At 36.2% G+C, this 14,037-nt stretch overlaps 1 protein-coding gene across 3 annotated transcripts in view; it reads right to left on the bottom strand.

Annotated features, from left to right (window-relative positions):
* Nucleotides 1–3,113: 3,113 nt before the first annotated feature.
* LOC127436474 (homer protein homolog 1-like) overlaps nucleotides 3,114–14,037 on the bottom strand; it is a 32,894-nt gene continuing 21,970 nt past the window's right edge. For all 3 annotated transcript variants that reach the window (XM_051690660.1, XM_051690650.1, XM_051690669.1), the window contains 4 exons: nucleotides 11,438–11,594; nucleotides 5,725–5,835; nucleotides 5,522–5,602; nucleotides 3,114–4,296 (listed from right to left, as the gene is read on the bottom strand). In XM_051690660.1, the coding sequence (XP_051546620.1) occupies nucleotides 4,108–4,296; nucleotides 5,522–5,602; nucleotides 5,725–5,835; nucleotides 11,438–11,594 (538 nt within the window). In that variant the 3' untranslated portion in view covers nucleotides 3,114–4,107. The remainder of the gene's footprint in view (nucleotides 4,297–5,521; nucleotides 5,603–5,724; nucleotides 5,836–11,437; nucleotides 11,595–14,037) is intronic.

Raw genomic sequence — 14,037 nt, 5'->3', positions numbered from 1 at the left:
TTTTTTTAAAGAAATGTAGTAACTATATTTACTAAAGTAAAAACACTAAAGTAATGCATTTCGTTTTTTTTACCTTATTGACCTCTAAATTACTCAAATACATAATTCATGTTATTAAATAAGACCATTTTATGTTATCTTCACTTCAATAAATACCTTCATTTTAGTAAATTGAAAGACTGTCAAAACATCAAAGTATGTCAAGCAATGGGGGTCTCTGGTGATATCTGCTGGAATAAAAATAACAGACATAAAATGACAACTATGGTCAGTAGATGGCTTCAGTGCTCCATCCATGCATTGGCTGATCTCTGTGATCAACGTTGTAACAAACTTAATTTGTAGATATTTTCACAAGTTATGCATTGGATATATATTTAGATATTATAAAAATCAATTTAAAAAAAGTCGCATTTTTGAAACCACTTTTGTTTAAAGGTGCAGTATGTAAGATTCAGAAACCCTTGTTATTAATGACATCTGTGGCCGTTAAGTGAACTGCAGCCAGCTACCTGTTGCTTGTGCTCGCGCTCGTGCACACACTCCAAAGGGACGCGAGCATTGACCAAAACAATGACGTAATGTACAAAAAGACTGAACGTGATTCACCGGCATCATGCTGACAGATGAGGTAGCATAATTAAAATTACACAGTTATGATTGTTTTTCTACAAACTTTGAGACTGTATATTATATTTGACTCTCCAGTGCTGGAACAGGGCTAAAACAAAGTGTGGATATAGGTCTGATTATGCGAGACTGTAGTTTGAAGTAATCAGTTTTCTTTGCATGATACATTGACTGCATTTATACAATAGCCTATGTCAACGTTAGCAGGCTAGCCAGCTTTATCAATAGCTGTTAGCTAAATTTGGTGGATGATGACAATAGCTATTTATAAAATAGACTGTTCATTATAAATATGTTGACACAATTCAGTATTGATGTGATTCCATCACAACTGTCATTTTGATATATCGATGCGCTATTGTTTTATAATAATAGAATGCATATATTTTCTGTATATCCAAGTTACATTACACTAATGAATGGGTCTTTTTGCATTAGCTTGAACATTGTCTAGCATTCATTTCATGTGTTATTGTAGTTTACCTTGCTGAATAATTACAGATTAACATTGTTTATGACAGTTACTGTGCAGGCAAGATCAAGTTAGCTAAAATGACACAGATCAATCCTTATGGCACTATGTTTCACATGCTTTGCAGTTATGTAAGCTTACCTGTCCAATAAGAAGAACGCCAATTCAGGGTCGGTTTTGATCCCCAAAACTGAACGAAGGTCCCTCCAGGAATCAAATGCCCTGCCGAGGACATTATTTTAGGTTACAAACTGGTAATTACAAGGGTATTATGCTGTAAATGTGGTTTATGAAGACATTTCTAGTGTCCCCATAATTCAAATTGCTTAAAAAAACATACTAAACGATGTTTTTTTAAAACTGTAAAAATGCAGAGAGTTTTTTGTGAGGGTTAGGTTTAGGGGTAGGGTTAGGAGATAGAATCTATAGTTCGTACAGTATAAAAATCATTATGTCTAAGGAGATTCCTCATAAGGATAGCCGCACCAACGTGTGTGTGTGTGTGTGTGTGTGATACAGTCTCACCTATTCATTTCCTAAGGCAGGTCAAATTTGACCCAAACATTGTGAAAGGGGGACTGTCTGATAAAACTACCTACTAAGTGGCCGGACCCTGCCAAATGTGTCAAAATTTGTCTTATTGTCTTATGTTCTATTCACTTTTTCTTTTTATTCTATTTTTTTACTATCTCTGTCTTGTTGTTGTATTGTTTGTGCACTGGAAGCTTCTGTCACCGAGACAAATTCCTTGTATGCTTGGCAGTTAAGCTCATTCTGATTCTGAAAATACCAATTGAGGGTGTTTTTACAGCTGTAGAAGGAACTCTTGGACAAGATTGTGGTCTATTTTTTTGCTGTTATTGATTATAGCCTGTTAGGCCATGTTCAAATGTATTATTAGGGCAAAGGACACATATTATATTCCAATGCTGCTTGAAACCACAAGGTGCCTCTCTACCCACATTCAAGATTTAATCAATTGAAATGTTAAGGCTGTTCAGTGCCACTGAGCTGTGACAGTACTGCACTCTGACATTCTGATCTAAACATGTTTGTGGACAGTCAGAGTAGATATATAATGGGAATGTCAGGGCATCTGTTGTGAAGCTACCCTTCAATCTTTTGCCCAGTGGACCAGATTCAAGTTGTTCTGAGGATTCTTTATCTCTCTCTGTTTTTTTTCTCTGCTTTTCTGGTCTTCCTTTACACAGTACAGTACTTCATTTCAGACTCAGAGTACTGTATTTATTTTTTTATGTACTCTATCACTATCAGATGGAAGCAGATCTACTACAGTCTTCTCACAGGCATTTTGTTAGATAATGTTAGCAGCTTGTATCTTGCATTCATCCACCGTCATTCATAAATAAAGAAAATGGGCAAAGATGTTTAAGTTTTTCCAAAACATTTTAAATCTGAGAAATTGTTGCTATAGTCTGTATTAGCCTGTAACTTGTTCCATGGTAAAAAAGTAATGTAAATGAACAAATGAATAGTGCTACTGAATCTAGATTAAAATGATGCACACTCACTAGTCATATCAGTGTCCTAGAAAACACTGTTTTCCTACACATAGCCTTTCATGGTGGCTGCTATGCTGAGATTACATGATAAGCCCAATACCACTGACTTTATCTTTTTAACCCCTTTGTTACTGATCATGTTTGACAGCGGATGTTTTTTTATAATGTGACAAATACATCTGCGAATTGGATGTCTCTACAATGGCATCAGTAACCAAAACCCTTTTCTTTTACACTATTCTGCAATACATTCACATTGATAGATGTCAGTATATAGTTCAAGACCACTGTCCTATTATCCAGTGAAACATAAACAAAAAGTTATTTAGTGCACTTTTAATATTAGCTCCTCAGTTCATATATTCTGTAATATAGGTTATGTTTTCCAACACATTGTAGGTATGAAATATATAAAACCTTGGTGAGTCACACAAGTATTATCTCTTTTTGTTGTGAAAGAACTACATAGTGATATATTTTTAAATAATCTTTATTAACATTGGGAAAGTTAAAACAGAATTTTCCCCACATATAAATACAATCATATTAATAGTGATCTATGTATTGTAATATCCATCAGCAGGATGGATTTTTTTAAATATTACAATAATATTATTGAAAATTGTAAAGAATCGAGTACATAATTGCATTACAAACAAAGGAAGATCCTCATCTTCAATAAAATACTGAGTCGTGAAAAATGTATAGATACAGGTTAATATAAGGCCAATATGATCCAAAAGCATTACACTGGTCAAATCCAGAGTTTACCTATAACAAGCCACATTCGTCCTTCAGAATGTTTGAATACCTGACAGATGCATCGAGGTGACTTATGCTAATCTGTTTTAGAGATGCTCACAATAATATTGCTCAGTGTATATTACAGGCCTAAAGCATATGCCACATCTACATCTCATTTAGTTTGATAAACATATAGAGATTTCTAGGTCAGTGCTTGAGTCTCCTGAAACTTTGACTGAATGTTGAGGCAGTTATCAGGAAGGGGAAGAGGCAAGCCAATAACTTTTGGCAACAACATATGGCTCTGAAACTCCAGTCTTAAAATATGACTGCAGATCCAGTCAGTGTTATTCATGTAGTGTCCTCAGCAGTATAATAAACATCCATTTATGCCAACAGCTAGGCACACAAAACCAGCACCTTAAAAGAGGAGGAGCCTATACTATCTTTGTAGGCTGCCTAATTCAGGGTAAAACTCAACATAACAATAAAAGTACAGTAGAATTCTTAACAACAAAACTTGGTAGGTAGCAGTGGTATTGAAGAAAGCTAACCCACTTCAAAAATACAAAATCAAGTGCAACCAAATAAGTGTTTACTGTGAGAAGAGTCCATCAAGGTCCCTCAAGGCTTGGCTTGAAAGTGTACCAGACCCTCTCAGACGGAATTGTTTATTTAATCCAGGAGGACAGTGGCTTAGCACTAAAGTCTTGTTCTGAGGCGGAGAGATGGAGCAGTCTAGCTGTCCTCTATAAGCTTTGCTAGGTTGTCTCTCAGCTCTGTCAGCTCAAAGATCTTTCCATCTAGAATCTCCAGCAGGGTTTTGAGGTTCTTGCGAAGGTTCTCCTGATCCACTTGACTTGACTCCAGACGTTGCTCCAGATCAGCTAACTGTTCTTCCAGCTCTTTGTTCCTCATGTCTGTCTCCTATAAAACACATCAGGTAGGCATTTATTACCCTACAGCTACAATATGTCCACACTGTAAAAAAAATATCCTGTTAAATTTATGGTAAAAAACTGGCAGCTGTGGTTACCAGAAATTCACTGTAAAAAATACAGTAACCACGCTTCAGACTTTACAGGATGTAATTGTGATGCCTGTATATTTTACGGTGCATTACCGTTTATATTATTAAATGATATAAACCTAATACTTTAACTTTCTGAAACTGTAAAAATCTGCTTTTCACTTTATAATGTATTGTTACTCATCGTAGTATTTACAGAAAGGCACATGATGACATGAAGTTCATCAGTAGTGGCCTTTCCAAGAGCAATGACCAATAAACATGTAGAGACAGTGCTCAGTGTCACTCACACAAACACTTAACACCATCAGGGTTACACGTGAATTTTAAATATTGCCGTAAACATTAACTAAACTACATCAAATATAACACAGATCACCCCAATATAGATAAGTGATATTAAAAATAAGAAGAAACAACTATTCCCATAAAATACAATGAAATGTGATGGGTAACGCAAGGAAGTCTGGGAACGCCCGATTATTGTTTTTTTAAACCGTAATTTTAACAATAATTTACCATAAAAAGTATATGTACTCGCTTGTTAAACATGAACAAATACCGTGTATTTTAAGGTAACTGCCCGTTTAACTGTAGCATTTTTGCAGTCTTTTACCGTTAAAATTATGAAAAATTTTTACAGTGCAGGAAAAATCAAGCATAATAAAAATCCACTCAAAGGGACAGTTCTCCCAAAAAGAAAATCTGTCATTATTTTATTCATCTTCATGTAATTCCAAACCTGTATGCTGCTTTTTTTAACACAAAAGAAGAATTCTGATGACAAATCATAATGATTATGTTCATAAAGCAAAAAAGTAGTCTATATTACTCTTGCGCTATACATTTCAAGTATTCTGATGCCACACAATAGCTTTATGTAAAGAACAGACCAAAATGTATGTTATTATTCTCTAATCATCCCCTCCACTGAAGCTTGCTTCAAGTCCATGTTAATGTCCAAAATTCAAATTGATGAATTCAATATGCTCTACTTTCAATGTGTTTTGTTGTTGTTTGTCTTTTCTCGAGCTTGACAGCAATGGCAATTTCTCCTTTTATGCTTCATGGAAGCATCAGTAATGATATTGTTTAGGTGAACTATTCTTTGACAGTCCTTACCTCTAATTTTCTTGCGAGTTCATCTTTCTGAGACTGAAACTGCTTGGCATTTTCTACTTCTTCTTTCAGTCGCACCATTTCCTATGAAGAGCACACAGAAAGGAGGTTTTGAATGGCATAAAAGCATTGGCAAAGCTAATAATACAGATGAATGAAAAAAGCACATCACTGAGAACATGATCCTGATGTATAACAAACAGTACCTCTTCTTTTGCCTTCAGTGTACATTCCAGCTCCTCTATTGTTTGGTTCAGTTCAGTTTTCTGGGATTTGATCACATTGGTTTGACTACTCTGACTCTCCAGTTCTGACACCTGCAGACCCCGCCCCACCAAAAAAGCAACAAGTAAGTTGAAATCACAAAATAATACAACCCTAATGCAAAGAAACAAAGTTATCAAACTAAAGGGGTGTTCACACAGAGTGATTTGCTTTGACAAAGTGTCCAGAAGTCTCATTTTCACCTAGATAGCTAAAGTTTGTCTAGACCAACTTTGATATTGGCTTGACTTGTCTAAAAGTTTAAAATAGTTTTAAAAGTTTGTAGTTTGAGTGTTTTACAGGCCCAAGCGTCAGAAAGACAGGCAGAAAGAATATCAGACAGATACATAGAAAAAGAGGGGGAAAACAAGAAAGATAAAGAGAGCTTTACTTAAAGCAGATTAAAGGCTTTGTGTGGGTTTGTTTACATTTGAATTTTTGACAGTTGAAGTTTGAATATTCTTGGCCTTCGAACAATCCGTCAATGGAAGTCTATCCACCTTTTTCCTAAATGCGGAAGTGTTCCACGATTCGACTGTTTTCAATTTCCGGTCTCCAGTGTTTTCACTCGCATCGGCATACATTCTTAGCGGGTAATGTGATGTTTAAGGTATTACATTTCTAAAAATGGTGAAAAAACAAAAACATGCCGACACTTCACAGAGTCGAGATGAATGTTTTTTTTTTTATGACAGTGCCTCACCTGAGTGTGAATGACATGAAGCGATGGTCCCAGGTTAGTTACGTTGATATCATTAATTATTCTGAGTTGTTATGACAGCCAACAACTGCAAAAATTTAGGTTGTTGTTCTCCTCTGGATCGCTCGTTTTGGCAGTTTTTACTTGCCGTCTCGAGACCAGAAATAGAAAACAGGCAGTTAGAATCATCATGACGCCGCCCAGTGGTTGCTCAGGAAAACGGTGGATAGGTACAGTCTGCAAGGAGGCCCCGCCCACTCGTGGGGGAAAGCAAAGCGCTTTTACCATACTTACTCGTACATTCCTATGAGGAAAATGGGGAAATATCCAATAGATTTGGCTATTTTAGCAATGAAAACAGATTTTTTTATTACCCGCCAACTGACATAAATATAAGCCCAAAGAAGAGCACTGCGGATGCAAGCTGTTGAGCCATAAAGTAGATTCATAGCAGCGCCAAGCCACCCCAAGACAGAAATTTATGTTTATGATAGTCACGTTAATACTTTGTCATTCGATTGATATCTTAAAACATTTTTATTTATGCCTTTTAATATGAGTGATGGTTAATGAAATGACTGTACACATAAAATAGCTCAAATTTCACATTTCACAGCAACTTTACCAGAAACACCATTTACTAAACACTTTGCCAAACCGAACTATTTGATTGAATAAAGCATGAAAGACAATAAGCCGCACTCTACTCCGATCATGACAAGTTTTCTCATGTATCTTGTCTCGTCTCTGCTGGAACCACTGTTGTGATGATATGATAATCGATTTAGTCTTGTATCCGCTCCGATGTGTCCCAAATACATTAAAGCACATATCCAGCATATGGTTGACTGCTCTTCTTTAGGCTTCTATTTCTGTCAGTTGGCGGGCAATAAAAAAAAAATCAGTTTTGAATTTTTTGGCATTGTTTGGAGTGTAAAAAACTACACAACAGCTTTTCCATATATTTCGTTGTTAAAATAGCCAAATTTGTCGAATATTTCTCCCTTTTTTCCTCATAGGAATGTATGAGTAACTATAGTAACAAGGCTTCGCTTTCCCCCACACTAAACCATGCCCCCAGGTATGACGTGTTGCCGACTGTATCTATGGGATATTTTTCACAGATTTGATCGCCTGATGTGTGAAAACTTAATTCAGAACAGTCTTAAAGGAATAGTTCACCCAAAAATGAAAATTTGCTGATAATTTACTCACCTTCAGGCCATCCAAGATGTATCTGAGTTTATTTCTTCATCAAAACAGAATTTAAGATTTTTAGGATTTCATTTCAGGCCTCCTCCTTTAAACAATTCAAGTGAATGTACTCCATTTTTTGATGGTCCAAAATGCACATTTAGGGTGCATCAAAAATCCACACGACTCCAGTCAACAAATAAGTTCTTCTGAACCCAAATGATTGATTATTTTTAGAAACAAAACAATACTTGTATACTTTTTAACTAAAAATGTTTGCTTCCATACATCTCTGTGACGTGCACGCATGAGAGGGATGACGTAAGCTCATTGGTAAGGTCACGCGTCACGTGGAGGAGGAGGCAGGAATCGCATCATTATTTACAAGAGAAGGAGCGCTGTACAAAAGTTTAATTGTCTTTGCTGTAGATTTGTATTTGTATAAGTATATTGTTCAAAATGGTTGTTTGGTGTGTGTATCCTGGATGCTTCAACCTTCAGAAACCTCAAAGAAAATGCACATCGGGAAAAATATGAACTTTTCATCGATTGCATATACATGATCATTTTACCCCTGAGGATTTCAGACCATCGAAAGAAACAAAAAGTCGATATCTGAATTCATCGGCTGTGCCCGTGCTGTTTTTTCCAGTGAACTCAGGTATGTGTGAAAACTTTGTCATTGTCACACCTCCCTCAGGCTCTGCACCTCCCTCAGCGCTCCGCTCCTCCTCACCTGATTTCTAATTCACCGCGCCTGCATTTAATTCACTCGCTCATCTCTGCCTGCATAAATGACTCACCTTCACGCCACTTCACTGTCAAGTCTCACACAAAGGACTCTAGTTTGACCACGCTGCTCTCACGCAGTGGATATTAACCTGTATTGATCTTAATCTTGCTCTTGATCTTCGTCAATATCTGTTTAGTGCTTACTCTGCTGTTTCGCCTGTTACCTCTTCTTCAGTTTGTGAAGCTTCTCTTCTGTGTGATATCACCTGTACCATTGATCTCACTGTGTAAACCCTGTAAATCCTGTGAATCTCAGTAAACACACTTGCACTTGGTTTCACTAACTACAACTTGTGTGGCTTGAATTCCTGACAGTCATATAGCCTAAATATTTCTGCTAAAGAAAAAGCACAAGTAGATAACGGCATTGCTCCGAAATAAAGGATGGTTATTTACTGCAGTAATGTTTTTTATTTTTTTATTATTATATTGTTTTGAAATGGTTTTGGACTGTTTTGGTTTGTGAACGGCACTTGGCCTGTGGTCTGTGCAAGTTTCTCTTGTAAACAATGATGCGCTTCCTGCCGCCTCCTCCACGTGACGTGTGACTTTACCAACGAGCTTATGTCATCTTTCTCATGAACGCACGTCACAGCGATGTACAGAAGTGAACATTTGTAGTTAAAAAGTATATAAGTATTGTTCTGTTTCTAAAAATAATCAATCGTTTGGGTTCAGAAGAACTTATTTGTCGACTGGAGTCGTGTGGATTATTTTGATGCACCCTAAATGTGCATTTTGGACCATCAAAAAATGGAGTACATTCACTTGCATTGTTTAAAGGAGGAGGCCTGAAATGAAATCCTAAAAGTCTTAAATTCTGTTTTGATGAAGAAAGAAACTCAGATACATCTTGGATGGCCTGAGGGTGAGTAAATTATCAGCAAATTTTCATTTTTGGGTGAACTATTCCTTGAAAGGAAAGTTCTGGGTTCAATACAAGTTAAGCTCAATCGATAGCATTTGTGCCATAATGTTGATTACAAAAAAAAAAAAAAAAAAATCAAACAAAAAGTTTGACGTCCCTCCTTTTCTTAAAAAAGCAAAAATCGAGGTTACAGTGAGGCACTTACAATGACAATGAATTTGGCCAATTTTTGGAGGGTTTAAACTCAGAAATGTGAAGCTTATAATTTTATAAAAGCACTTGCATTAATTCTTCTGTTAAAACTCATGTATTATTTGAGCTGTACATTTTTACAGTCATTTTAGGGTTTTAGGTTTTGCTGACATTACATCATCATGGTAACAAAGTTGTAAAATTGACAATAACTTTACACAGAAAAGTAAGTGATTTTATCACACTAAAATCATGTTTACACACATATCCTTTATGTCTTGTGGCTATACTTTTGATATAGTGAGTATTTTAATGTAAAAAAAAAATTGGTCCCCATTCACTTCTACTGTAAGTGATTCACTGTAAATCCAGATTTTTGCTTTTTTTTAAGAAAAGGAGGGATGAGTCAAAATTAATTTTTGTGGTAATCGACATTATTCCACAAATGCTGTCGATTGAGCTTCACTTGTATTGAACCCAGAACATTCCTTTAAGCACCGTTCACACTGCCAACGACATTGTTGTTTGGAATCGCTAGTCTCTGTACTATGCGTTCCAACTAATGATGCTCTAAGTTATTGGTGGACTGCATGTCTGGCCATAGTAGCTATTGAAATGCTGATTACAGATTATACTGCAGTTAAAACTAAGATATCATTCTAATTTGACAAGGAATCAGTTCTATGGACCCTTTTCACAGACATGTTATGATGCATTTCCACCTTATTTAACAACGTAAATGTAGCAAACTTTTTATACTTCCAATTTTAAAATATTTAGTGTAAATTGATAACACTAAACTTTAAATTTAGCCTATTTCTCTCTTCTTAATGCTGTTATCCAGCACTCTATATTTTTATCTTCCTTAACCATGAAAGCGTAATCATTGATACTTTCTTTTGTTGTTGGAGTAAACGGGTGAGCAAAAATTGCATTTGTTGTGGTCTCCCATTCACCGCCATTCAAGTTTACCCAACTATGATTCTACTTCTGCTCTGTAAACCCGGATATGTGAAAAGGGTAGGCTACATTGCCTCTAAAAATTAAGATGGAGGGGAAAGTTTTCTTAATAGCCTATAAACTGCAGTAGTGCTCAATGCATCATATCATTAACAAGATGAACGATCCATCAAACTCACTCAGAATACCGACACGGTTTTCCACGCATAATTTGTATTAGCTCATATCCATGTATGTGGTTACAGACAAATCATATAGAACAGTGAAATCGCTAACAGAACTTTTAACTTCTCCGTCTTGCCTGCATTTGTCTCCAGTATCTCACACTAAAAGCAGATGTGTGATGTGAGCTCCACTGCCTTCTCTCTCATTGGCAGTCGCTCACGAATGGCGCTTGTCATTTGCATAAAGTTACACTATTCTTAACTTTGTCATTCACCACGCCCACATCTTGTCACCAGTTGTCTCTGTCCTTCGTTTTAGCTGAAAGTTACTCTGCTCTCATTGAAAATGAATGGGAATGTGTCTCTTTGTCGTTCTGTGTCGCTGGCAGTGAGAACAGGGCTTTAAGGTCTGTGCCAATTTTGGGTCTCTAGCTTGACACCTCTCGGAGGAGTTACAATAGATTATCTTGGTTTAGGGGTATTAGAAAAACCCTAAACAATGTCTGTAGAATTAAAGTACTGTATGTTGGCTATATCAAGGCAACATAATGAGAGTTGTCAGTTTGAGGCAACATGAGTGATTATGCTACCAATTTGAGCAGAGTTGAAGTATATAAAATGCTGTCAGTGTGAACGTACCATTATCCTTGTCTTCTGCTCACTAGAGAATTTATCAACAGTGTCAGCTTAGTCGAAGACAATGCTAGATCATTTGAAAATCCCAGGGGATGTTACCTTCATGTTAAAGGGATACAAATTCTTGTAGTCAACCCTTCCCTCCTTACCCGTTTGTGTAGCCTTTCAGCCTCCTCCTGGTAGACTGCTAGCTGCTGTTTCCATTGTTTGACATTGGCTGTGGACTCCAGCAGTGCGGCTGTAAGCTTGGCATTGTTGTTCTTTAGTGCTGCAAGTTCTGCTTCCCAGTGTTTGTTGGTAGTCGGGCTGTAGCAAAAAAAGGAAAACAATCAAAATAAACATGAATGATATATAATTAGATGTTTGAATCTAGGGCCCTAGGCATGTGTTTTGTCTTTGGAAAGTATATGGATTTTCTTAAGCTGGACTGCATTTACACCTGACATTCCAGTATGAACGGATAGAAATCCAGCCACATTTACCAGCGCAAATTGGAAAACAACACTTGCACATTACATATTACTCAGGTTGTTGTATGCATTATCATTTGCACCACAATCCATTCTTGACCACCTCCAAATGTGGTCTGAGTGATCAAATGACAATCCGATCACAATGTGCCTTGGGTGCATTTTCACCTGGTCAAATGCTTTCCGATTGTGATACAATCACCAAAAACATATATACCAGGTGTAAAGGCCTAATAGCATTCATTCTAGACCATCATGATGACTAATGCTGAACTACAGTGGACAGAGGGAGAAAGGCAGTTTGAAACACTGACTGTAATTAAAGGGCGAGTACAACAGCTTTTAATTTGATCTTTTTGTCCAAACAGCTGTGTTTTACCAGCACTTGGATGCAGTTCAAAAGCAATTTACAAGTATTATTAACAAGTCAGAAATCCAAATTCCTTGTCATTTGCGTAAATATTCAAGTAAAAAGACTGATAGAATGTGACAAGCTGAAATAAATCACAGTACAAATTTCTATGCATTTCAGCCAGAATTACAGTAAATGGCATTGTGAAACATTTGAAATGACATACTTAACAAATGTATTCAACTTTTCTTATATCTGGTTACAGATAACACAGCATGATCACACAGGAACTCAACATGTTGCTACCAAATACTCCTGTACCCTGAAGTTGGCCCAATTGTGCTGAGTTACTAAAAAGCACAATCTCTCAGACATTTTTGCATCTATACAATTGCGTTCACCTTATTCTGTGGCGCTACTGAAGGCACTTTATAGAGCAGCCTCGGAGACATGATGTGGACCACAACATGGAAACCAGGAAGTAATCGCGTTCACATAATCAATAAGCATGATTCGGAGGTTGCATTTTCACTTCATGATTACATTTTTAATCCACTGATGATTAAGTTTAAAGTTGGGGTTTACTTCCTTACTTATTTACTTTCAACTGTATTTGTCCCCTGAGGGCAATTGGTTTTGCGGCAGGACATACATACAGAACAATGAAAATACAAAAATACAAGACAATTAAATATAGGGTACTACACAAGGAGGGAGAGGTGGAGGAACACAGCAGTGGTCCTAAGTCGACCTTCCCAGTCATAAAGCCCTTCTCAATCATAAAGTTAATATAAAAAAATAACAAAAAAGGGTTAGGGTTGGGTTAGGGTGTATGGTTAATAAAATATGCATTCCTCTTGGTTACAACTATAAACTTGCTTTACAACTTGCTTTTGGTGCCACTCTGTGGACATTTCACCCAGAAACTGGATGTCTCGTGCCCCTATACGTTCAACACTTCCAAATTCAACCACAGGGGGCAGTGGTTCAAATTTCGGTAAGCAAAGACCGATTTCAGCTGAAAAACTTTTCGACCTACACTGAAAAAATGATCTGTTGGCTCAACAACCATAACTTATAAAAAATAAATAGCTTCTACTCAGAAATACATATTTACAAAAAAAAATTCGTTAAATAAATATAATTAATGTGTACAGCACAAAATATTAATTTTATGGTAAACTTAAAGAGTTACATAAAGTAAATGAATAATCGCGAACTCCTCGAATTTCTTTAGCTTACAAATCCATAAAATTAAGATTTTAAGTACTACTAACTCAAACAATCAAGTACAGAACTGAGGTTGTGGGGAATACACATAAACCCTTGTGCTTAAATACATTTTGTTTAGTCAAAAGGAACTTATGTGGGCATTTAATTAGTTGTTATATAAAATTAATTGAGATTTTAGCTATTTTTAGTATTTTTGATGTTGTTTTACTGTAAATAGCTATTTTGTGTAAAGTCACCATTGGGGTGATTAATGTTCCATAAGTGGTCAACCTGGATTATATTCATTCCGTGTACTTTTTCCTTGTGCATGTGAAAATGTATACAGCTAAAGTGCAGCTTTATGTGAACTTATTTGAAGAATCAAGTTTAATGCCTGACCTCAGTTTTTTGGTTTGTTTGTTTAGAGCAAAGTAAATTAAGTAGAAACAGTGATATAAATGTTGATTTGAAACAACTTGCTAGTTGCAAAGTCTTAATCGTGTGACATATATTTTTAAGTAAATAAAGTAGAATGAACTGATACATTTGAATTTCTATAACAAAAGTTTCTAGTTGACATAAGGTGCTGACACAAAATGAGCAGATGAAGTTGAATTTACTTAAAAAGTGTTACGCAAAAATGCTACGTATATACAGTATTTAAAGTAAAGACTTATTATTTTTTTTTCAGTAATATTGCCGCCAAATTCACATT

The sequence above is a fragment of the Myxocyprinus asiaticus genome, chromosome 4, assembly GCF_019703515.2.
Source record: "Myxocyprinus asiaticus isolate MX2 ecotype Aquarium Trade chromosome 4, UBuf_Myxa_2, whole genome shotgun sequence".
In the NCBI taxonomy this organism is placed as follows: Eukaryota; Metazoa; Chordata; class Actinopteri; order Cypriniformes; family Catostomidae; genus Myxocyprinus; species Myxocyprinus asiaticus.
This window is presented reverse-complemented; position numbering and strand designations above follow the sequence as displayed.